This window comes from Lutjanus erythropterus, chromosome 8 (genome assembly GCF_056507025.1).
Source record: "Lutjanus erythropterus isolate fLutEry1 chromosome 8, fLutEry1.hap2, whole genome shotgun sequence".
Classification (NCBI taxonomy): domain Eukaryota; kingdom Metazoa; phylum Chordata; class Actinopteri; order Lutjaniformes; family Lutjanidae; genus Lutjanus; species Lutjanus erythropterus.
In genome coordinates this window covers 39879635-39904825 of record NC_139324.1, presented here as the reverse complement: position 1 = coordinate 39904825, position 25191 = coordinate 39879635, and the positions used below count along the sequence as shown (strand labels likewise).

Here is a 25191-nt window from a genome sequence, read left to right as displayed (position 1 = left end):
TCTTAAACTAAACTCACCGTTCAGTTTAAAGCTGTTGTGCATGTCTGGTAGAAACTGTCAGCGGCTTAGAGTCTTAAACTGGATATTCTGCAACCCTACAGCAACTAAGATAATGTCACCCGAAATTCCTGAGAGTCGACGGTATATTTATTTATTTATTTTTAATTTTATTATAGATTTTCAACAATAAACAGACACACAGGAATGACAGCAAGACAGACCAGAGGGAAAAGGGTGGGGGAGGGTTACAGTGAAAAATTATTATTTATTTATTATTATTATTTTATTTTTTGCATGTGTCTCTATTTAACACTTGTTGTGTTCATAAAATCACATACAAGCACAAGAGCATACAAAATTACATCCTCCAACACATAATTATACTTACTATATGTACTATTAACTTACTGTACTTATTGTACTTAATTACTGCTTTTATATAATTAATCATTACTATGCAGAAGAAAACAAGATGATTGAGAAACAGATTTAATATGAGAAGCAGTGGCTGAGTGACATTACCAGGAGAAGGAGGCTGGATGTTGTGAGATGATGCAGCTTCTTCAGAAATTCCTCAAACTGTCTGTTTAAACTAAAACAATTACATTTTCCTGACTTTCCAATGCATCAAGTATTCACAAATTATTTATTTACATTTTGTTGCAAGGCATGTAAATGCTTCAATTTTATTTGTGCAACCGTAGAATTAATGCCAGTCTGCTGGATGCTCAGCAAGCATAGCCAGAGACAAAATGACATCAGATTTTGGACAGTGTGTGTGTAACTACGTCCCAGAGGGCGCTGACAGCAGGATGGAGCCAAAGCGAGTGGACCGAGGTGCCCACCTCTCCACAGCCATGCCAACACAGGTCTGAGGGGGTATAATCCATCTTTTTAAAGGCCCCCCACACAGGATCATCAGCAGCCAGCTCTGCGCTGGCTCTCCCATTGTTGAGGGCGCTGCAGTCAAGAGTTCAATTAGTTTTGACTTTGAATTCATTTGTCACCGACCTTTCAAAACACGACCAATGAGGTAACAGCTGTATGGGATGAAGTGACCATAGATATAAGGGAGCAACTCAAGCAGAGGAGGGAGGAACTGATGGTCGAGTCTTGAAGGGAACACCAGACCCATGAAAGATCTCGTAAGAGTGATGATTTTAATGTTTGTACAGCGTGCACAGTGCAGAAATGATGCCTACAAATCTTGCAAGACTTTCACAAATCAAGGGTTGTGCAAACTCTATAACACAACAAAAACATAGCAGCTAGTCAAGGCTACAAGATTTGTCACTCAGCTTATGAACTTAGCTAAATTCAAAGCTAAAGCTAAGCGCAACCGTTTGCATACCAGGCAGATGTGACATGTAGCGCTGTGTTTTGCCTCTCTGCACCCTGCCCCACTGTGAGGCTGGGGAAAATTTCTTATCATGTGAGGGCCCCTTAAGTCTAGAGGGGGTGGTGTGTCCTCTGTAGAGTAATTTCAGTTGTATTGCCCCAAAACATGCACATCTGGACAAAGAAACCAAATGTCGGAAAGGAGAAGCAGCTTGTACATGCCAGAAGCCAATCACTCTCGTCCACAGGTTTTTGAAAGTGTTATCCAATATTGGTTCTTTTTGAGGCTATTTTTGTGATGATGGCTTCTAACTGCAAATAAGAGAGGAAAGAGGATTTGTTCAGATTGACTTGTGATAACATTTCTGAAAAAGGAATTACTGTATTGTCCTGTACAATTTGATCTAGCTGCTGTATGTTATGACTTTGCAAGAGTCAACTTTATAATATATATTTTATAATATATTTGCACATCACTTAACCTCTCTTCGACCCAGTTCAAGTAGAGACCAACCTAAAAACCAAGCACAGGCAGCAGATTAGTGGAACTCAAACAAACAAACGAGACCCTCTAAACCTCTTTTTTGCTTTTACACTGCAAAAACAATATTGCAATTGTAGTTTATTTTTTATCTGCAATGCTTTTTTGTCAGCTTCAAAGTATGCATTTTCTTTCCTTGGCACAATCAGACAGACCTGTAATGTCACGTTGAAGCGGCTTTTGGCCCCAGCCTCTTGCTTTGCCTACCATCTCATCTTCTTATGCTGATGGTTCTGAAATGTTTCCCTCATTTTTTTTCCTCTCTTCCCATCAGCATCCAACCCATGTGAAGAGAATGATGGACGTGGTCCCTGTTCACATCTGTGTCTCATCAATTACAACCGCACCGCGTCCTGCACCTGTCCACACCTTATGAAGCTTTCGCCCAACAAACAGTCCTGCTTCGGTGAGCAAGAACGCCTTCCTCATTTGTCATGATTTCCCCTTATGTTACAGGAGTGAAATTATAGGCTACTATGTAAACAGCACAGGGGATGTTTTGCTTTACATGTGACTTCCTGCCCTTTTGATTGACACCAGCATTCACACCAGCCTGCTGTTATCACACTCACACCTGGACATGACACAAAAAAGGTGCACTCAACAGTGTGAATCATTGATTTCTTCATTTTCTCACCAGCATTGAAAAGGTTCCTCCTTTACGTGCGGCGGTCTGAAATCCGCGGTGTGGACATTGACAACCCTTATATGAATGTCATGACGGCGCTAACGGTGCCAGACATCGATGATGTCACAGTGGTGGACTACGATGCCCAGGAGGAGAGGATCTACTGGGCCGACATCAAAACTCAAACCATCAAACGGGCCTTCATCAATGGCACCCAGCTAGAGACCATCATTTCTGCAGGTAGGTGCACTCCAGACATCGACACAGAAGAACAGTTAATGCTGTGTGAGGTATTATATTCTACAAAAATGAGTGTTCAAACTAATATTCATATCCTAATATTGCAAGAGTTGAATTCTGTACTGTATCAATATACAGTAGTAATAATAATAGATGATGATGCACTGTATTAATTATATTCAGTGGTGGAAGAAGTTTCACACCCTTAACTTAAAGATACTACAAGGAGATTTTAACTGGTTGTGAAATACTTTGAATTTATTATTATTCATGCTTCTATATGACCTACATAAGCAAACAAGACCATCTGCAAGAAGATCAGTTGTTCTGTAATGTTAATAATAATGATTATAATAAACTTTATTTGTATTGTATTGTGCTTTTCATACAAGAAATACAGCCCAAAGTGATTTACAACAAAGAATTTACATGCAGAGTTCTTCCTTGCAGTAGCTTTAAGCTTAAGTAATAATACCATGCTTTGAAAAATAAAATAATCCACTGCAAGTAAAAGCCCTGCATTCAAAACCTTACTTTAGTAAAAGAACATAAGTATCATCAGTAAAATGTACATGATATGACAGGTCAAAGTAGTCATTGTTCAGTAAAATGGTCCCTGTTAGTCTTTTACTTTTATATCTGATGTTTTTGGATTAATATTACAGCTGCATTCTGTCAGGTGGTTTTATCTACAGCAACTGTTTATTCTGAATCTCCACATTTGGAGATACATGGTTTTCACTGGACAGGAGGGATATGAAAAATTATAATCTGAAAAGTAAATAGCAACTAAAGCTGTTTGACTTTGAGAAGTAAGGGAGTGGAAGTATAAAGATGCATAAAATAGAAATACTCAAGTGAAGTACCTCCAAAAATACAGTACTTGAACAAATGTGCTTGTGCTACATTCCACCACTGATTATATCATAGTAATCATTGTAATTGATTGAACTAATCAATGCTGTTATTTCCTCGCTTCTACATGATTACAAGGAGCAGAAAATATATAAATAAAATTACACTTCAAAAGCACAGTCGTTTGCTGAGGACCACTCATATCTTTATTTTGCCTCTGTTAGATGAGATGATTTATATTCTAGTTTTGTAATTCACACATGCCTCACTGTGTTTTTTTTTTTTTTTTGTTTTTTTCATGCTCTGCCTGACAGACATAGTGAACTGCCGCGGTCTGGCTTTAGACTGGCTCTCCAGGAACTTATACTGGCTCAGCTCAGAAAATGACGAGTCGCAAATCAATGTGGCTCGCTTTGATGGCTCCCTGAAGACCTCCATCATCCACGGCATTGATAAGCCAAGGTGCCTTGTAGTGCACCCCGCCAAGGGGTAAGTAGATTAGAGCAGTCTGTGCACTTCATCAGTACCTCACCTTCAATGCAGAGTGTTAGAAAACCTGACTGCAGACCTCACCTGTCAGACAGAGGGATCAAAGCCGTGTTGTTGTACAGAGAACATGTTTGACAAGCTTGAAATGTTTTTTGCAGATCTTTACAAGGTTGTGAGGTGGAACACAACCTATTGGCTCGAATTCAATTTTCATTTAATAACAGTGAAACATTCATTGACTGTGGTGTAAACCTCATGTTATCTTGTGTCTAATTGGACCGCTAACTATTCACCTCACACCTCTCCACACAGAAAAATCTATTGGACAGATGGCAACACCATTAACATGGCCAACATGGACGGGAGCAACAGCAAGGTCCTCCACCAGAATCAGAGGGACCCTGTAGGTCAGTATGAGAGCTCTGGGTTAGCATACTGAGTCAGACCCCCTATTCAGCTCCGCCTCAGATGGGACAGACAACAAGATTTTTACATGTTGTCGCTGTCGGGCAGAAACCTTCTATGACCTTAATCTTTACTTTTCAGAAAATGGACAAAAAAACAATATTTTTGAAATAATTGAAGCAGAGAGCTTTGTGCCCTGAAGGCTAACTTCTCTCATGTGTACGGCGCTTTATTCAGCGGGGTGGAAATATGAGGTTTTGCTGACAGTTTGAGGAAGATATGAGGTTTATTCACAAGCTCTTTTTAATCATTTGCAATTGTTAAATATTTGTAAAACCCACAGACAGACCAATACAGAGCTCAACAATAAGGCTTACTCTCTTACTGTACACATCTACAATATTCTGTTATAGTCAGAGCGCCACCTACTGGCAACAGGAAATTACATGTTTTAGACTTTGACCTGCTCCTCCAAACAAGTTCAGAAAAGCCTTAAATCACGATAATGTGTTTTGTGGAGATGGTTTCGTCAGATGGTGTTGCACTGACGCGGCTTTGATGAAAAGTTTGATGTTTTGCCATAACATAGGAAGTTTCTGTAACTTGGCTCAGAGTCTTGGCCTTAACACATGTAAATGCCAATCAGGAGTCACGGTCACAGCACCACCCACTGGCAACAGGAGGTAAACCTCCGTTACAATATTCATTTCATTTACATGAAATTTTCAGTGTGGTGTATACTTTATATACGAGAACATGATGTAGAATTTGTGGGTGTTCCCTTGTGACATCTAGTGGAGACAGGAAGTGACATTGAGCGCCATCCGGTGTCAGCCGTTAGGCGTCCAGCCACAGGGCCACAGACACTGTATGCTCCGAATGGCACGGAGGTGCAAGGCCCCGTTTAATGCTGCTTGTAGCTTTATTATGTCTTCCAGAAGAGTATTGGACACGCAGCTCAGGAAGTGGAACAAGTGACTTTTTACTTACTTACTTTGTATTAAAAGTTGTCTGTCCGTTATATAACTGTATTACCTTTGTACCTTGTTGCACTTCAAAGTTGAACCGCTGATCCAGTGAACTTTTAACACATAGAGGATTTCTGTTGTGAGCTGTCCAGATGTCGGCTTTGGTAAAAACAAAGTCCGCCTCTCCGAGTGGGTCCTTCAAATTAGATTCCATCGCAGCATGTTGTCTCTCGAGGAGCCAAACAGACTCAAACTGACAATACCTCCACCTGTGGAAAGTCTGCCTCTCTCACTCTCCTTCATCCTCAATCCTTTGTTTAGCTTTTTGGCTAACAGCTGATGTGACCTGCCCTGGCATAAGAGAGTCATAAGAGAATCTGCCTAGTGCAAAAAGTAACTCAGTAACTCTGAGTTGCTTGAATTAGTAACTGAAATATAATTTTTTTTTTTTGAAATTGCAATCCCTTCCACAACTCGTTATTGGGTAAAAGGTTTCTAAAACTTTTATACACCGTGTACCAACTCAGAAAATATTGAGCTCCACAAGTGACACCTGACTATTTTGTGCTGTTTGGTGCTGGACTCTGGTGCTTCTTAAGGAGCCACCAGCACTTGTGCTCAGTTCACCGTCGTCAACTTCATTTTCAGCACGATTACTCCTCCTGATCTGCGCTTCTCTTCGCAGTAGTTCCTGTTTGGAGCCACGTTTGCAGTCTTTTTCAACCACTAATTTTCAGCGTCTTCATTTCATGTCTGGCTGCTATCTTGCCAGTGCAGTTTAGCTCGTAACTTCTGGTAATCAGGCTGATACTGAAACAAAAATACAGGAAAGACAAAACCTATTTTAAATTGCATTTCAGTGATCTCATATTTTATGTATTTCCATGTGAAATTAATTCCATGCACAACCAGACTGAGCTTGTGTACCACCACTGTTACATGAAGCACACATGAAAAAAAGACGAAGAAAATGACAAAATATGGAGATGTGAGGTTTCTGCTCGACAGCGATGATGTGTAAAATGACATTTATTTTAAGCTCTCTCTGTTCAGTTGACATAAACTCAGTATGTGTACATGCACACTGTGATCTGATTTGATCTGAATATAAATAACCAGATTAAAGCATTTACATAGTTTGCAATAATTTAAGTTTCTCCATCACATGATTTGTTTGATTTTTGGGCTGCTTTCTGAACGAATGTGTGGTGGCCCACTGCAAACACTCTTAGCACAACAAAACAACACAGAAAACTGAGGGAATTTGTCTGCATTGTTTGGATATGGATTCAATTTATGGTAATTTAATTCAATTAAATTTTCCAGCATCAACAGCTGTGCCACTGCCTGCACCATGTTACATCTATGTTCACTTCATTGCAAATTCATTGGAAGTAATTCCCCTATTTAAACCTTAATTTTACTAATATAACCCAACAAATGAAAGTCGTGATAACCTCAGTATTTCAGTCTGACTTTTACAGACAGGTCTGTAATGTGTGTACCTGTTGACGTTCCCCTGTTTCGTCAACGTCACCAAGAGTCACAAACAGCTCCCACAACCCCCCTCCACCACTTCAGTAGTGATGTTATCTCAACAGGCAACGTCAAAGACAGTCTCCAGACTCTCTGGGTAAACGTGTCAAAGTAAGTTTCTAGCGTGGCAAGCCAAGCAATGCTGGAGTTTCTTTGAAACCAACATGAACAGTAATTTTATCCCCAAAGAAATCACAGTTACTTTTAAATTAAATCAAAATACAGGTAGTGATTTTTGTTATTGCTGATGGCATCCTTTTGTTAAAAGCAAACCCGACAGACATCAGTGCTTCACACAGCTTTCAAGGGTTGATGGATGCTTCTTTATCTCAGGATGCTTTAACAGCAACTGTACGTGTTCATCCCAGGGGGATTCATTTCACAGATTGATGTATGAGATTATAGCAGCCACATCCTTTATGCAGTTCCACTCGAATATTCCTTGAATCAGCCGATGGACGAATCTTGTACTGGAGCAGAAAGAACGATCATAATGGAAAGAATCCATCCACTTAGAGACCATTAACACGGCAGCCATAAATGGATGAAGCTGCTTTGCTCTGATTTGAAAATGTGTTTCCTCAAGACATAAATCTGCAGGTAAAGAACAAAGATTAAGGATGATAATTACTTGATGATCGATTAATCGGTCATTAAGAATCAATGATGAATCAAGTAAAATTTAATTGATCTACTATCAAATAAAAATCAGAAATATGTATCTCTTTATATGTTTCATAGGCTACACTCTTTGAAATAAGGGTTCCAAAAGGGTTCTTCCTGAAGGGCCGTGGTTCTACCCAGAACAATTTCTTTCTGAGGAAGCCTTTTTGGAAGAAAGGGGTTGTCAAGCGCTCTTTGTAAGACTAAGGGTTCTATTAAGAACCTTTTTCATCCAAAGAACCTTTTTAATAGAAAGAGTGCATCAAGGATCGTTAAAACCAAGGGTCAAGGGTTTGTCAAGGGTACTTTGTACCATAATATAAAAAAGGTTCTGGGCTGAACACCCTGGGTTGATTCTTGTTGGCACCCTTAGAAAGGTAGGAAGGTTCTGGATAGAACTTTCACCACTTTCACCAACCTTTGCACCATAAAAGGGTTCTCAGCAGAACTTCTCAAAGAAGCTTCTAGGTGAAACCTTTCACAGATGGTTCAAGGTATAAATCATTTATTTTAGGTTCTAGGTGGACCCCTTTGAAAGGGTTCCAAGTGAACTTTTATAAAAAGTTCTAACAGGAGCCAAAAATGATTCTCCTACGGGGATAAGCTGAAAAACCCTATATGGTTCTAGTTACCACCTTTATTTCTAAGGGTGTATGTAACGCTGTGAGAGAATGTGGAACATGTTGTTTTGGAAAAAAAAAATTTGAATGGATTTAAGGACATTTGGTATTGTTTGATACAGCAAGTATGATAAATAAATTAATTGATCATTAATTTGACCAATGATTGATTGAGGAAAGGGCTTACAGTTTGCAGCCTGAGTAAAATTGGCAGTCGTACCCTACAGTGACAGTGTCTCCTATGTCCATCTGCCAACGGCTGCCCGATGACACGTTGTGCTGTGCTTCATCTATTGTGCACTGCTGAGATGGTTGTCTTTGACACACTGAACAACTCGACAACAACGCTCCAACCTGCCATCCTGGGTCCACCGATGATGTCTTTCTCACTGACTGTTCGATCACCTTTTCAGCCAGTCACAGGCGTGGGCATGGAGGTGCTGCTGATTATGTCGTTTTATTAGGTTTCTTTAATTTAAAAAGGGCAAATCATACATAGATTATGATATAACTCCAAAATAAGAGAAGTGAATACATAAAATAACTAAAAATACAGACAATTACATAAAAATAGAAGAATAAAAAAAACATAAAATTGAAAGGACCCCTTCAGAAATCCAAATAATTAGATTTGCAGTACTAATACAATTAGAATCAGAAAATAGATATAATAGGTAGAGCGAAGGATATTTAGAGTTTTATGTAGTCATGTAGTTACTTTGTTTTGATTGAGTTTTAAATGTGAATATTTTAGCCTACAGAATAATAGGTGTAAAAGATGTAAATTCAAACTGAATGTCACGTGGACTATTTTGGCTGTTGGTTTGGATGTTGTTTGTCTAGTTTGTAGTGATATGTGTGCAAAAAGAAACTGAAGATTTACCTCTTCTAGGAGGCTAGAATTCCTGTTTTTCTGGTCACTGAGTGTATACATGCCTACTGCATGCACACAAACAACGCATGCAGTCTCAACTGATACATCAAGCAGAAAGACACCAAAGGGACAAGAGAAGCAACAGATGCAATTCTGTAGAAGCCAGTTTTCTCTGCATTAAATTTTTGTTTAACTGAGATTTTGTGCAATCCTCTCCAAGTCAACAGTACTTGAAACTCATTTTCTTCCGTACTTAATCTTTTAGCTATATCTGTTGTTTAGAATATTGGGGTCTGTATGTTTAGGTTAAAGTAAAAATGTGAAATTCAATTTAAACGTCTAGAATCTTTTATAATATTGTCACTTAAAGGAGAAATATATTTACTGTAATAAATCATAAAATGATATGTGATCAGAGATTAAGGAAACATCCTATATTGAAATACTCTCTTCTTTGAGAACAAGACCTTGACTTTGCCATTTTTTAGAGTTCAATTTAATGCCTAATTTTTCACCAAAAGAGTAAATGTCGGTTTGTGAGTCATAAAAAATGATTAATAATCTTTTGGAAGGAGTAGATGCTAATAATGGTTAAATTGACCATTATGTTAATGGAGTTTGGCAGCAGTGAGACATGCAGTCACTGAAGTCAAACCCCAGAGTGTGTATTTTCAAGGCAGTGGGCTTTAGTTTTCAGGATAACATCCTATGCTTGACAGTTCTAAACAGCTGATCAGCTCATAGTGTGGGACTCGTACTGCTTGTTTTTGCCAATTTACAACGTTGTGCTGGTCGGCTTGCCTCAGCTTTGCCATGGATCACATATTAAATCAGATTTCAACATATTTAATCTACTGTCGATGACTCCAACTCGCTTGTTTGGACTGCAGTACTCATTTTTAGACATGCAATTACTACATATTGCTCCTGTGGTTTACACTGTATAATGATCTATTACTGAAATAAGAAATCAAATAGCTCATTAATGAAAATCAAAACTTGATGTAAATACAGAATAAAGAAAAGAAGGTTGATAAGAGAAAACAACCATGTAAAAACACTTAAGACATCTAACCAGGACAATGATTAGGATGATTGCACACACAGTCCCTCAAGCATCTGTTGAGTAGGATCAGCCTATAGGAGTCTAACTGGCAGTCTGAAATGTGCTGGAGAGGAATCATTGAGCAGCGTTTGTGGATGAGCTCTGCTGTGATACAGTGACAGTAAGGGAAGTGATCGATGGAAAAGTTTTCTGTTTCTGTATCGTTGAATTTTGGAGGTCTGAATTTCCATCAGTCCACATATGACTGTATTCAAGGAAAACAGTGGAAAGACTGGAGAAATGTGAAGAATGTTTGACTGCTTGGTCCTTCTGTGTATTTTCACATTGCAATCTTGGTTCTATGGTTCCTACTGAGAGGATAATCATTATAATTCATTTGGACCATTGATTAGTCTCTGCTGCCTGATTATAAATTTGTTGCATTTAAGTTATTATACTAATATGCATAAAGTACTCAAGTGTACATTCATGATGTGTGTTTAAGTGAGTGACTGCAGCTTGTTTTAGCAGAAACAATCAGATGGTGTTCATCTCTTGTAGCTGTTGTTGCCCAGCTCAAGGTCAGACTCCCGTTTTGTCACACAAACAGCTCCATTGTGTTCATTGTATTTCTTCATTCTCCTCGGCCTGTCAGCGGCACAGATAGCAGGGCGCACCATATTTCACTGGCTTCATTTATGATTATGGTGTAGACCTGGGGACAAGCGTAAATTAATGACGCATTGTGACTGTGAATCTGCCAGACATAAATCCAATGCATGGTGGGAGACAGTGAGTTGTCCAGTGAGGTCCACGATTGAAATTGCTTTCAGTTGCCACCATTCACAGCAGCATTCTGTGAAAAACCTTCATGTTAGACGAGGAGGAAAAAGCAGTTAGTCTCACTCTTGTTCATTTTTCTTGCCAGCTGGAGCTTTTCTAAAGAGCCAGCAAACACATAAACAATTCTATTATCCCTCATTCAACCAAATGCATAAAAAGTGTTGTATGGAAATGTTAAGGAGTTCTGAAATGTGCTGCTGCAGTACTGTTACATATAGTCAAAAGGAAACCTATATTATACATTTCCTCAGTGCTGCATGTTTAATGAAGTCATGATTTGTAAGTGATATTAATAGTAGTAATTTTCCCATCTGATGCAGATTAGCCAATAATTACCAATAGCAATAATCTTATTTGTTTGCTGCAATGTCTCAAATGCTAATATTTTAGTGATAATGTAAAATTTAAAATATTAATGGGACAGTTATTCATCTATAGTTTTGGTGTGAGTTGAAAAGTTTAGTAGAGTTACTAGTCATAGAGGCACTTTCTCTCAAATGCAATGCACTTCCTCTTGGAAGTTGTGATGTTGTGATGACTCCTAACTCCTTGAATTCTCCATGACCTTGCAATTTTGTTGAGTCAGTGCGACTTTGCCACAGATTTGACCAATGATCGTGCAGTAGTTTCTTGTGAGGTCCACCAACCACATTTTATTATTTTGTTAGAAACTGTTCCTTTTTAGAAAATGAAAGGAATTGAATGTTGTGAAGTTAAAGTTAATATCTCTTTTAATACTTTTCAGCAGTTAAATATTTGTTGAACCCACAGACAGACAAAGGGTGAGCAAAAGTGTCGCTTTATGTTTTAAAAAAACCCTAAAAATATGGAGATGTGAGTTCAGCAACAAAACAGTCAGAACAGAGTGCAGTTTTATTCCCTTGATTTGCCCTTGATTTTAAATGAATTGCACAAAAAATTTAACTTTTTTCATTGCAAAAAAATTTCTAAAAACATTGCAGTATGTTTCAGATTTTTGGCTTGTGGAAAAAAAATTCATTTGACAAAACTCAAGGAGCCATGTGTGTTCATCTTCATGTTGTTGTTATTATTATTATTATTATTATTATTATTATTTGTACCTATTGTTGTTCTCTATACAGTTTGTGGGTGGGAACAATGGTTCAAAAATAGGGAGACCAGTATTTTATAGTTGAATTCCTTATTGTTCATCACTGTCACCAAAGAAGTTTAAGACTGAATTCTAAACAAATGCTTTCCAAACAACTTTCTGTACATTTCTGCCAATTACTTCGACTATACAAGTACTATCTCTTGCTTAAAAATAATGGTTACGTTTGTGCAGAACCTTAAGCAATAATAATAATAACTTTAGTAAAGATTGATGATTGAAAATTGACAATTTGTGTTCACTTATTAAGTGTTTCTGAACTGTGAAAAGGGCAAATCCAGATAGTCTCAAAGTTTCAGATGAATGACAGGTTGTTTCTTCATACTAAATAGTTTTTGGGGGGTTTCAATTTCGATTAAGCTGCTTTGTTTTAGTGCTTTAGTAAAGATGGGTAGTATACAGAATGTATACAGAATGTTAAGACTACACAAGGGTTAAAATCTTAAATGCAGCTTGTCTGTTTATTCTTACTTACGGCTGATATACCATTTTGTATCTCTGCTGACTGGTTTCCAGAATCAATAGTATTTTCTCAAGCTAATCATAAACATGCCAGAAAGATACCACAATGTCAGATACCACTGTTTTGGGTTGGAAAAGCATCTCTAGCACAGCAAAATAATGAGAAACATCAGGAAATCCAGGCAGAGGGCAGGGTCTCTGCAGATACAACCACCGCCACCACATTTCAAGTGATGTACCTTTAAAGTCAAGCTCTGTGTCCTAGCAAAATGAGTCCTAACCTGGTGTCCTCTCTTCACTTGTCTTCCTCTCAGGTCTATCCGTAGACTACACTGCCAACAAGCTGTACTGGATAAGCTCAGCCAACGGCACTATCAACAGGTGCAATCTGGACGGCAGTGGGCTGGAAGTGCTGGAGACTCTAAAGAGGGAGTTAGTCAAAGGCACCGCTCTGGCCGTGATGGGTGAGTGGAGCTTGTCATGAGTGCATCAGATTGCCATTGGGGATTAGTCAGAGAGTGTGGAGAGATTACGTGTTTAACCAGTTAAGTGGCTGTAGAATGGAGCCATTCAGTCAGCCAGCCCTCGCAACAGTTGTTCTTCACTTTGTGTGAAGTAGCAGGGGCATTAGATAATTAAAACACAGTGCAGCAGTGATTGATGATTGATTTTCTCACCCCTTTCGTAATGAAAAGGTGGGAGGATGTTCATTATGTGTTGATTCTTAGTATCAGTGCTGAATCCAATGTGTCACATCATCCATCAACTCATAGCCTCATTTAGAAATCTCCTGAAATCCAAGTCAACACATTCTGGGCTGAAATTGTACCTTTAGCTTACAGCAGTCTTTAGCTCACAGCATCTGGTTGTTACGGTACCTTTTTTTTAAACATACATGCAGGCTTCCACTTAGGACCATATGTAGTTTCACATGTTAATTAAAACACATGTTAGCTCTGCTCTTCTTAAATATTAATGTAGATGATGATGCAGATGTACAGTAGATGCAGCTGCTGGCGGCTTCTTCAAATTTCACTTCTTTTCTCTTTTAATCTGTTACTTTTTGAGCTCTTTTGCTGAAATATGCAACATCTATAACAGAAATACACTCACAGACATTAGAAAAGGAAGGATTTAAGAGCTGCAAGAGTTGTTCCCTGAGAGGAACAACAAATGCAGTCGGGATCTTTCAAACACACAGTCAGATCAGCTGAATGCAACACCATGGACCACCTTAGGAGGAGAGGAGTTGAGCAGAGACAAGAGCCATGCTACAACTTGGACTTGAGGATGCTCCTGGATAATGTCCAGTCAGATAAATGAAATAGATGAAATAGGACTTAGGCTGGCCAAGCAGTGGGAAACCAGAGACCGTTCAACAGACCTTCTCCACAGCATCCTGGATCACGCTGTTGCACCTGAGGGGCGGACCGTACTCCGAGCTAACAGGTCCAACACACAAGACTCCAGCAGGAGGAGGCAGGTGTTTATGATGCTCTGTGCCTCACCGGAAAAAACATGCGCGTGGGTCAAGCAGGTGCAAGCAGCTAATTCCAACCTGTTGATTCTTAGGCTGCACCCCCTAGATGATGTAGTAAGCATGACAGGGGAAGTACGGTATAAGGAGCAAGAGAAAAGATGTACGGCTCAAAAACACAGAGAACTTTCTCTCAAAGGACCACAGTTTGAGTTTTGTGTTAAACGAACTGTACATGTAGAGGTATTTAATGTTTTACATAACTCAAAATGTCATTATGGACGTGAAATCCACAGCGTCACTTCCATTGTACTTGGGACGTCACTTCTATCATGTGACATGCGTAGCATTTACTATAGTTATTTTCCCCCAACCATATATCTTTGCTAAACTTTACCAAGTAGTTCTATTGTCTAAACCAGGTGTGTAATTTGATGTGATTTCTGTAATGAATTCAAGGTCCAGGAACGCCTTTATTCCACCAGGCAGGTTCTGCATCGCGTCGTTTTCCAGCTGTGCAAAGTCAGTCAGAGCAGATCGAACAGGCAGGAAGTCAGACACAGTAAAAGCAGAGAAAAACTGGTCAAATTTCAAAATAAAAGACCCTGTGTAGACTTACGATCATGAAGACAGACAGAAAAGAAGCTATTTAAGTATGTAATCTGTCTATTCATGGTAAAAGCACAAAAAGCAAGGAACAAGGACCAAATCAGCAAAACCTGAGAATCAGGTTGGTAAAATGGTTGTCCTCTCAAACGCTGCTGATGGGGGCAGCCGTGCAGAAGATCAAAACTGTGGCACAGATGCGCCATGCCCGGTGGAATCAGCCAGTAAGCCTGGCACTGCTGGTGCTCTCCATTGGTATTATATGTCATTTTGGGAGTAATTGGCAATCGACCAATTCTGTTGTGGAGGAATTATACTCACAGTTAATGGACAGTGTTTCCCAGATGATGACCATATTATCATCACCATCTTGTTGCTGCTGTTTCAGAGGACTACAAAGAAACTACAGCTCTAATTTATTTGCGCAGCCCCGCTGTATAATGATAATAAATGACCTTGAATAATCAAACAGGTACTCTGGTTGTACCTGTATACTTCAAGTATGTGACAAATAAAATTTCATTCATCTCTCCCTTTCCTCCTGTTTTTACACAACAGATCAGAATTAGAATTTTAAATTGTCTCACTTCCACACTGCTGCAATCTTGACAATTGGGAGGCTTCCCAGCGAGCTATGCGAATGCATTTTCCTTGCCAAGATTGGTAATGAGAAGAGAGCAAACATACTGAACAGAGAGTAGTTGGCTGCGTGTGTGTCTATGTGTGTGTGTCTGGTCTGTGTAATTTTTATTTTTTTTAAGGAGAAAATAAAATCAAGAGTGTTGTCAGGGTGATACTTTGTGTTCTTGAAGCGCATTATTAATCATGGCAGGCTTTGGTTTCCTGTGTGGTGGGTATCTGTCAGCATGTGCAGAGAGCATTAATTACTCTGTTACAGAATAACACAGCAGCGGCAGAATGGAATCCTACTGTTTTGTTAGCTGTAGCACTCTGCAACTCCGAGCCACATCTCTTCTGTTAATTTTTATAAGCATTTCTCATGGAGGACTTTTTCTTATATGGACAATGGAGACTTCATTATTGCATTTCACAAATGAGAGATAGAACTCAAGGTGACATAGACTAATGGCTCGGTTCCTGCACAGTAGCAGGTACAGCAAAACACTGAGATGATGTCTGCGAGTCTCCATCAATCACAATTAATGACATTTTGTTATGTTGAGGAAATTGTTTTGAATGGTAGAATGAACAGCTGTATTGTTATTGTGCTCTGTTAAATAGAGAAATTTCATAGTGGCTCAACAGTACATTTGTTGCATGGTAATGAAGTATTATATATAGCAGAAATCTAGCGGATCTGTCCATTTATACTTGGATTCATGGAAGCGTGGAAGTGTGTTTAATACTCATAAGACCTATTTTAATTAGATTGCACTGCTTTTTATTATAACAATCTAGGCATAGGATGATTGGTTTCACCCACGTTTGGGTGTGTTTTTCCCCTGGCCTGTAGTGCTTTTTATCCATTTAGAATTTTGGTGTGAGTTGCAGAGTTTTGGAGGTATCTGCCATAGATGTGGCCGCCTTCTCTCTAAAATAATGGGACTAAATGGGACCAAGCTTGTGGTGCTGAACACACCAAAAAAATACATTTAAAAAACCCCTTATATAAGCTACTTTCCTTCTGCAGTAGAATCTACCAGAACTATTTTCTTTTCTACCAGGAAGGACATAGTTCCTGTATGAAACCGCTCACAAGAAGGTCTGTGTATTATCTGAGTAACCAGGTCATGATTTCTGGAAAACTGCACCCGAGTGCCATCTAGTCCCATTATATTAGAGAGACGGCAGACATCTTTACGACCGATATATCTCCAAAACTCTGCAACTCACGCCAAAAAAATCTAGATGGATAAATAGCACTGTGAACTGTTCCTTTAAGTTGTTAATGTTAATCTTAGCATTTAATAACACATGAAACACCTCATATTCCCCTTTCACCCTTTATCAGATTATACATCAGCAATAATAAAGCAGTTTTCATAAAGTGTGTGATAGCACTTAGGGTGCCTCATTGAGCATTACAACAGCATAGTTCATATAAGTTTATATTAATTTTTAAACAAATTATACCAATTCAACACGACAGCATTAATATTTATTTTTAAAAATGTCACTGAGTGAAGAGCACATTTAAATTTCCTCTTTGCCTGAGATAAGTATTGCTGTAATGTTGTCTCATTTGCCAGACATTCAGTTTCCCATGCTGCCCCAGTGCCTTCTTGCATTGCTACAGACCATTGAACGTCTACTTTAAAACATATATGGTCAGCTGAAAATGAGGCTGGGGGGGGAGAAGACAGCAGGACAGCAGCCAGGCATGTCATTTTCCAATCCGGAGCTTTCTTTTGCTGTCAAGTGGCTAGACTGTTGGTGATGCCCATTACTGAGAAATGTCCTTTCTGCAGAGGTTTTGTTTTGTCTCCATGGTGAAAGATGCAATTAGGTGCATTTGCTGACCATTCACTCTGTCTGTATTTTTTTTTTTTTTTTTTTACTGTGTATCACCTCACTGCTTCTTCTTATCTTACAAACTCAGCAAGCTGTGATTGTGGAAATGGAATTTTGGAAATATCAAGTATTAGAATTACAGTATGGATAAGCAGTTAAATACATGTGCAATGTGCTTTTCTAGTGAAATAACTGTCATGTTGTATTTTACAAAACAATGATATTGTATCAAATTAGACAAAAACTGGAAATAATCTTATTTACTAGCCAGTAGTAATACCCTACCCTGTTCTCCTAATGGTACAGTAATAACAAGTGATATATGTGATATGTGATTTCACTTTAGTTTACAGTTCAGTAATATTGTAATGTGTCCCAAATCACCAACTAAGTATAGCTCTGTTCTCATGTCCTTTATTTCTGTCCAATTAGGTGTAATTAGGGTCTAATAGAGTCTAATAAAGAACATATAATTTCTAGTTTTTGTCAAATTTAGTGTATTGTAACACAAGGTGCGACCAAAATAGGAATTACCACGAGAGTATAGGTAATTGACCATGCTAAGCCACACCTCCAAACCAGAACCATCCAAACAGAGATTAGCAACTGTAATTAGGGCTGTCAAGTTTTCCATTTCTCTACATGTTGAAGGTGTGCAGGAGGTTCTTAGAAGAGCAACGCTCAGCGTTTCATGAGTCTGGACGGTGGCGTCTTTTTTGTCATCTCTCAAAAACGTGAAACACAAGAGCACACGTGGGGAATGGGTTAAACTCTCACTGCGTCTGTCTTTGTTCTGTGGGGTTTGAGGAGGAGGATGTAAGCGTGGTATCGTGCACGCAGCTGCTGGGTACATACACACTCTCTCAAGGTTCTTGTTTTAAAACGTGTCAGATGAAAACATTAAAACATCAGCTGGAGACTTTTAAGCTGACTCAAGTTGAGTTAGCATTAGCATTAGCTTACATCAGCCAGATACGCTCATGAAATCTGCTAGTGAGTCATTATTTTCATCGTTCCACCATAAACCATAAACCACATAAATGCAATGCAAGACTGGAAAGCTTGGCAGGCTTGGCAACAGTAACTAAGGGGGATGGAGCTTAGCAAAGGGTCAGTTAAGGGATCTTGTGTCCTCTGTGGTGAGGTGGTGTGTTCACAGATCAACTTAAATTAGTATTAATCTAACAATTGTTCTGCTCTCTCTTCTGGTCTGTGATGGCTGGATTGATCAGTTTGTCGTGTTTGAAGTGGTTAAGGTTAATTTAAATCAGCATTATGTATAAATAAGTAAAGATTTAGTTTAGCTCCGTCACAGCAGAAGGTGGAGGCAGGTAAAGGTTTAGTAATGATTATTCTACTGCAGTGATATCTGTGGATTCCAGTTCTTACAGAAGAATCAGACAGTCATTTTATCTGTAATTGCTGCAGAATAAAATATTACCTTTAACTGTAATAGTTTTTGGATGATGAATCCACAATGGACGAACAAAATTAAATCCTGACTCTCAGCTCCAGAGAGCAAAATGACTGCAATCTATCGAGCTATCACTTCACTCGATGAGCATGCAGCAGTGTGTTAAAACGAACATGCTAGGGTGCTCGTGTTTCCCTTTTGGCTTCTTTGTCTTGCGTGCATTAGTCTTTGTGATTTCTCAGGCTGTTTGTGAAGAGATATAATGAAGGCACTGTTGGTGACACAAGGTCGATCCACTCAGGTGCTGGGGCTCTGTAATAATTGGATTGGCTTGAGGGTGAGGTGGGGGCTTCTGTTTAGAAGGTGTGGGTGATCCATCAGCCTGGAATCAAACTAGTGGTTGAGGTGGAAATTGAATATGATGTGCCACAAGCAAGCAATCACAGCTAGCCAGCGGTCCCTGCGGCTTCAAATTAACACAGGGTGCAAAGCTAATCTAGGCTAGCATGCCCTCCGGGGTCAAATGTTTTGTAAACTGCGTGTAGACTGTCATTCTCACTCATGGGAATTTGTCTGATTTGTAGAAACGAGTTTTCTGTTCCCTTTAAGGATAACATTGAGCCTGAAGCTATTAATGCATGTGGGAATTGCTTCTCTCTGTGTTTTTTATTCTAAATAAATCAAAAAGAGTGAAATAAAAAAAAGTGTCACGCCCTCAAGGGACTGATGATGTCAACCTAAAGTGCACGTTTTATTTTTTAGATTGTTGTTTTTTGTTTGTTTGGTTGTTTTTGATTCATTGAGCTGAGGATGAACCTTTACAGGAAAATATTTTAATGTACTGGATTAATATTTTTGTCTTTCCATTACACTATATTATGCCTATTTTAAAGCATGCCTCCTCAGTATAATGGTCCACTTTTGCAATTTTGGCCCTTTCAAAAAGGACTAAAATCAGGTCCATCTCCTCCCCATCTGCAGAGTCTATTTTGAAGTGAGAGGAGCCACCTGACTCTTCTCCACTTTGCACTTCAGTGGGATTTCAAAATTGAGAGTTCCTGTCACGTCTGTATAGTCTGTGGCAAAGGGCCGGGACTGTGCATCACTGATTTCTGCTGAGGGCAGAGATGAGGGCTGGAGGATAGTGTGGTGGTGGTGGATGGGTGTGCAGGGGTCAGGAGCCTATTGTGCATGTGCCTCTTTACAAAGACACACTCATCAGTTATGCTCACGACAGCAGCGCTACCAAAGCCTGGAGGTTCACTGTCACACTGAGCCAGACAGGCCAGCCCCTCTGTCAGGGAGTAGACGTGAAACATCATGACACACAATAACTACAGAACAAGTTGCCCTGGCACCGGCACTTTTTTTCAGAGCCTTGCTTTTTAACTCAAAGATTTGTTTATAAAAGGGAATTTCACCTCATGAAATGTTTACATATGGTCTTATAAAGTCAAAAAAATGAGAAGATGCTGCATCAGAATAGCTAAATGTTTTTTCATGTGGTACAACCAAAACTACCTGATTAGGTTGGAATTTATTGCTGAAAAACTATATATGATATGTGCTTGCCATGGTCATAAATCAACTCAAACTCCAAAAAACATTACAGGGTGTGCAAAAAATAAATAAAAACAGAATGCGATGATTTGCAAATCCTATTCATATTCATTCATTCATATATTCTTCCACAGATGTTGTGATGGAGGCCACTGCTACTTTGGGAACTGAGGACATTAAATGTTAACATTTTGAAAGTAAAATTCTTTCTCATTCCTGCTTGATATACGACTTCAGGTGCTCAACAGTGCAGGGTCTCTCATTTTTTGTGCCCTGTAATGCAACACACATTTTCAGTAGGAGACAGGTCTGGACTGCAGGCAGGTCAGTCTAGTACCCGAACTCTTTTACTACGAAGACACGCTGTTTGAACATCTGGATGGCAGCACATGTTGCTCCAAAACCTGTATGTACCTTTCCACATTAATGGTGCCTTCACAGATGTTACCCATGATTCCATGGGCACTAACACACCCTGGTAACAAGCTGGATGGTCCTTTTGCCTCTTTAGCCCGGAGGACACAGCATCTATGTTTTCCAAAGAACAATTTGAAATGTGGACTCATCAGACCACAGCTCACTTTTCCACTTTCTGTCCGTCCATCTCAGATGAGCTCGAGCCCAGAGAAGTCTGCAGTGTTTCTGGATGTTGTTGATATGTGGCCTTTACACTGCATTGTAGAGTCTTAACTTGAATCGGTAGATACAGCGACAGACTATGTTTACTTACAGGTGTTTTCCAGTTGAGCCCATGTAGTCATTTCCTTTATGTAATCATGTCAGTTTTTAATGCAGTGCTGGTTAAGGTTGCAGATGGTGAAATTCCTACATTCCTCGCAACTGTGCATTGAGAAATTTTGTTCATAAATTCAGAACGAGTGTAAATTCACAAAAATCAACAACGGTTTTCAGTATGAACATTAAATGCCAAAAGTGATTTGCAAATCATTGTATTCTGTTTGTTTTTGCATTTTACACAGCATCCTAACCTTTTTTGGGGCTGCGGTTGCATAAGTTACCTGTAAATCTTCCTATAAGTATTTGTAGACATGGCATTGAAAATTACAATTTCGTTTATTATCATTTCATAGTGCCAACTCCCTCAAAAAGTGCACGGAAGAGTCCTTGTTTGTGTGGAAAACCACTGCTAGACATCAAAGTGACTAGGTTTCAAGCCAACAAGATCATCAGCAAGTGCACAGAGCAGGAAACAGGGTATCCTACACTTTAATCTCAAATCAGCTCTGAGAATGCTTCAATTATTAAGGGGCTTTACTGCATAAGAGTACCAGCCTTGGTGGATTAGACTGAGAGCTGAAGCACGCCATTTGCACTTGGAATTTGTGACAATAGGGGGTATTTGATTGTGCTGTAGTGTTTTTGAAGGTTTGTTTGCATCTCATCATGATTTGCATGAATTTCTTAGTGAAGAAGGCAAAATTCTACCCAAAGCAAGAAGTGTAATTTGTTCTTGCATTTGCAGTTTCACTAACACTGCACCTGTAGCTGTATTTTTTTAACAAATGACATTGCTGTTTCCAGGTGGTAAACTCTGGTGGGCAGATGAGGAATCGGCACAGCTGGGAACGGTTACTAAAAGAGACGGAAGGAACCTTGTGATCCTGCGAAACAAGACGAGCGGTGTGGTTCATATGAAGGTGTACGACAGGGAGGGTCAGAAAGGTAAGCAGGCTCACACAGAAACGCACACGCTACCCACATACACTTCTGGTGCCTAATTGCTTGCCTTTCTGTTGGTTGTGCTTAACATTCAGGAAGAAACCCGTGCCAGATAAACAATGGAGGATGCTCACAGCTCTGCTTCCCCACCTCTGAGAACACCCGAAGCTGCTCCTGCACCGTTGGCTACAACCTGCGAAGCGACCGCATGTCTTGCGAAGGTATGTTTGCATTTCCCAAAATATTTTTGCCTGTTTTTTTAGAGTTCAAATTAATGCTGAATATTCATCAAATGAGTAAAGTGTCTATTTATGAGTCAAAAGAAATCATTAATAATCTTTTAGAAGGTGTAGATGCTTACAACAGTTAAATTGAGCAATTTGTTAATGGAGTTTGGCAGGCAGCAAGCCAGGCAGCCACTGAGCCCTATATTTTTAGAACAGTGTGTTTTTGTTTTCAGGTAACGGGCTTAACTTTACGTCGACAGATAATTGAGAGTTAGAAACAACTGATCAACTTAGAGTGTAGGACTTGTTATCGATTGTTCTGTCAAATTAAAATGTTGCACTCCTGCAGTGCTTCTGCAGCCTGCCTGAGCCTTCTCAAGTCTGGGGAGGAGGGGGCAGGGAGAAATAACTCCCTTCAACCATAGACTGATTAATAAATAGGATTTCAACCTATTTAGCCTATAGTCACTAACTATTTGGACTGGAGTGGACCCCTGCAGACAAAAGCGGTAGTGCTTCCACTGTAACAACCACAAAATATAACATCAAAAATGAAATTATCTAAATAAATTCTATCTTGCCTGGTTAAGGTACTACTCACTGGAAAATCCAACTGAAAAATCCAACCTGGTTGGCAGGCATTCAGAACAAGGACACAGAAACATTTTTCTCAAGGATGGTCTTGATGACTTCTGTAGGTCATGTAGACAGGGTTCCTACACACTTTTCATTTTCAAAATTCCACACATTTCCAGATTTGAATTTCCATTTTTCATACCATATTTGACATCTGAGTGCAAATATTGAACATATTGAATATATATTATTGTATTATCATTTTTAGTTTTAGTTGGTTTAGTTATAAATGAGAAAAAGAAAGTAAGTGACGCAGTTTAATTTTCATGGTGTTTGTGCAGTCTTGTTTATTCACTGTGACCGTGGAAAAGACAATGACGGCTTTCAAGGACACCAGGCTTGTCCTGCTTCTTTCACACACTGGTAAACATTTTGCTCCAAACCCCATGAAAAACACTCTGGTGTATGATAAATTTTTTAAATAAATATATTTCAGAAAAACTTCTCCGTGCTGTTTAGGAACCCTGTGTAAAGGCACCACTTAAAAACTCCTTGTCGTAGCTTTAAGTATGTGATTTGCCAATATACCCATCAAAGAGCATTTATAATTTACAACGCTTTAACACCTTTGTTTGGGGGATAATGGGCAATTTGTCGTTCTGTAGGTGTTGACTCATTTCTGATGTACTCCATCCATGAGGGAATCCGGGGAATCGCTCTGGACCCAAATGACAACAGCGAAGCCCTCATGCCCATCACAGGAACACTGTTTGCTGTGGGAGTTGACTTTCACGCAGGTAGACACCCTGCGACACACAGAGGGATTTTCATTGTAGAATCAGTGTTTGATATTGAGTATAAGGGACTAGATACGCCAGAGATCCACTGAAGCTTGAAGAGCTGTTTCTTCTGACACATGGTTAAATGTGCGATGCATCCTGCATGTTGTTCCTGCAGTTTTTCATAGAAATGTGAAGCAGATTTTGTTTTAACTTTACATACTTGTTTTATAACTTTATATTTTTTTATATAGTTACATCATCTAACTATGTATATATATATATATATATATATATATATATATATATATATATATATATATATATATATATATGTATATAGTCACATAATATTGCACAACATAGTTGTCTTCCTGTCCTTTATTTCTAAAGTCGAAACCTTTTTCTTTCAATCTTAAACAATGAGGGGGAGTGAAAGGTCTTTGTTATACTGGGCTCTAACCTTTTGAATAATGGTCTGTGGGCTTGTGGAGTGCAGCATAGATGAAAGAGTAATAAGTTCACATTACAGGGGAGCCTCAGCATGAATAACATAAAACTATTTCCTCACAAGCCTCTGAGAAAATCCTAATACAAAGCAATTTCCAAGATATTGTATCAAATGAAGGTACCGTAACGTGCATCTCAAAACATGAAGCCAAGAGCTTGTGCTGTCGTTTGTTACGTCCCTGCTTCCTTACACATAATATATATGATAAAAGTGATACATTTATTACACCAACAAATGCTATGAATACACTATGGACTGGTAGCATTCCATATATGTAATAGGCTGCCACTGAAGCATGATAACCAAAGCTGTGTAAAGGAAATTGCATGTGCACAAAAACAAACTGCATGCACACAGGGGTAGATATGCAAAGGTTTTGCAGCGATTCTTTTAAGAAAAGGAGCAGCAGATAAGAAAATGCATGTGTGGGTAATTCCATATGCATTCCATGACTTTCCTATGGAGGTCTGCAAAAAATGAGAGCAGGAAATGTAAATTTATACAAAAGGTTGCTGGAACTGATTTAATATTCCTAACCGACTGACTGTGGCAGAGGCAGAGGCCCACAGACCTGCCCTGTCACTTGAAAGAGGCTGTTATCTACAGACTAATATCTAAAAAAGGGAGAAAATGCCAAAACACTGTCCCCAGCAAAGTCTGTGAATCATATTAAGTTACTGGAACATTGTTTTTTGAATATTGTTTTTTCAATGAGCACAAATGAAATTCTACTCACCCACAGAGGTGTCAACACAAGTGTAATGAGCTGAAACCCTTAGAGCTGGGGTAGGCAGCTTATTTTGGCATCTTTGGGGGGAAAAATTACATAATAATCTTCCAGCATATTATAATTTAAGTGGTCTCAGAGAAAATCAGACTTCTTCTCTCCTCTTTAGAAAATGCAGCTCATGACAGGAGACTTCAAAGGTTGGTAGAATTGTTGGGTCGCTGACAGAGGTGGGAGGTGCAAATAGTTTATTACTATAGTTTTCAGGTATCTCTACTTTACTTGAGTGTTTTTTTTTCTTTATTTTTCTACCTCAAATAGCTTTCTACTACATTTTCAAAACAGGCTTTTTACTTTAGTTTTAATGCATTTGAGGGGAATTATTTTGCACTGCTTTTCCAACATCAACCTAAATGGAAGGGACTGTTTGTTGGTTGGGGGCCTCATGGTTCGCTCTTAAAATCAGTTAGTCTGTGGTACGGCACTTTATCTTAATTAGGAATGATGTTTGATGAGAACTGGA

The 25191-nt window shown here is 39.1% G+C and overlaps 1 protein-coding gene across 1 annotated transcript in view; it reads left to right on the top strand.

Moving 5' to 3' along the window:
- lrp1bb (low density lipoprotein receptor-related protein 1Bb) overlaps positions 1 to 25191 on the top strand; it is a 322619-nt gene that overhangs the window by 160609 nt on the left and 136819 nt on the right. Inside the window, exons 27-34 of the mRNA XM_084723927.1 lie at positions 2154 to 2285; positions 2520 to 2747; positions 3917 to 4091; positions 4404 to 4498; positions 12954 to 13103; positions 21711 to 21851; positions 21944 to 22069; positions 23317 to 23448. Coding sequence (XP_084580053.1) covers positions 2154 to 2285; positions 2520 to 2747; positions 3917 to 4091; positions 4404 to 4498; positions 12954 to 13103; positions 21711 to 21851; positions 21944 to 22069; positions 23317 to 23448 — 1179 coding nt within the window. The remainder of the gene's footprint in view (positions 1 to 2153; positions 2286 to 2519; positions 2748 to 3916; positions 4092 to 4403; positions 4499 to 12953; positions 13104 to 21710; positions 21852 to 21943; positions 22070 to 23316; positions 23449 to 25191) is intronic.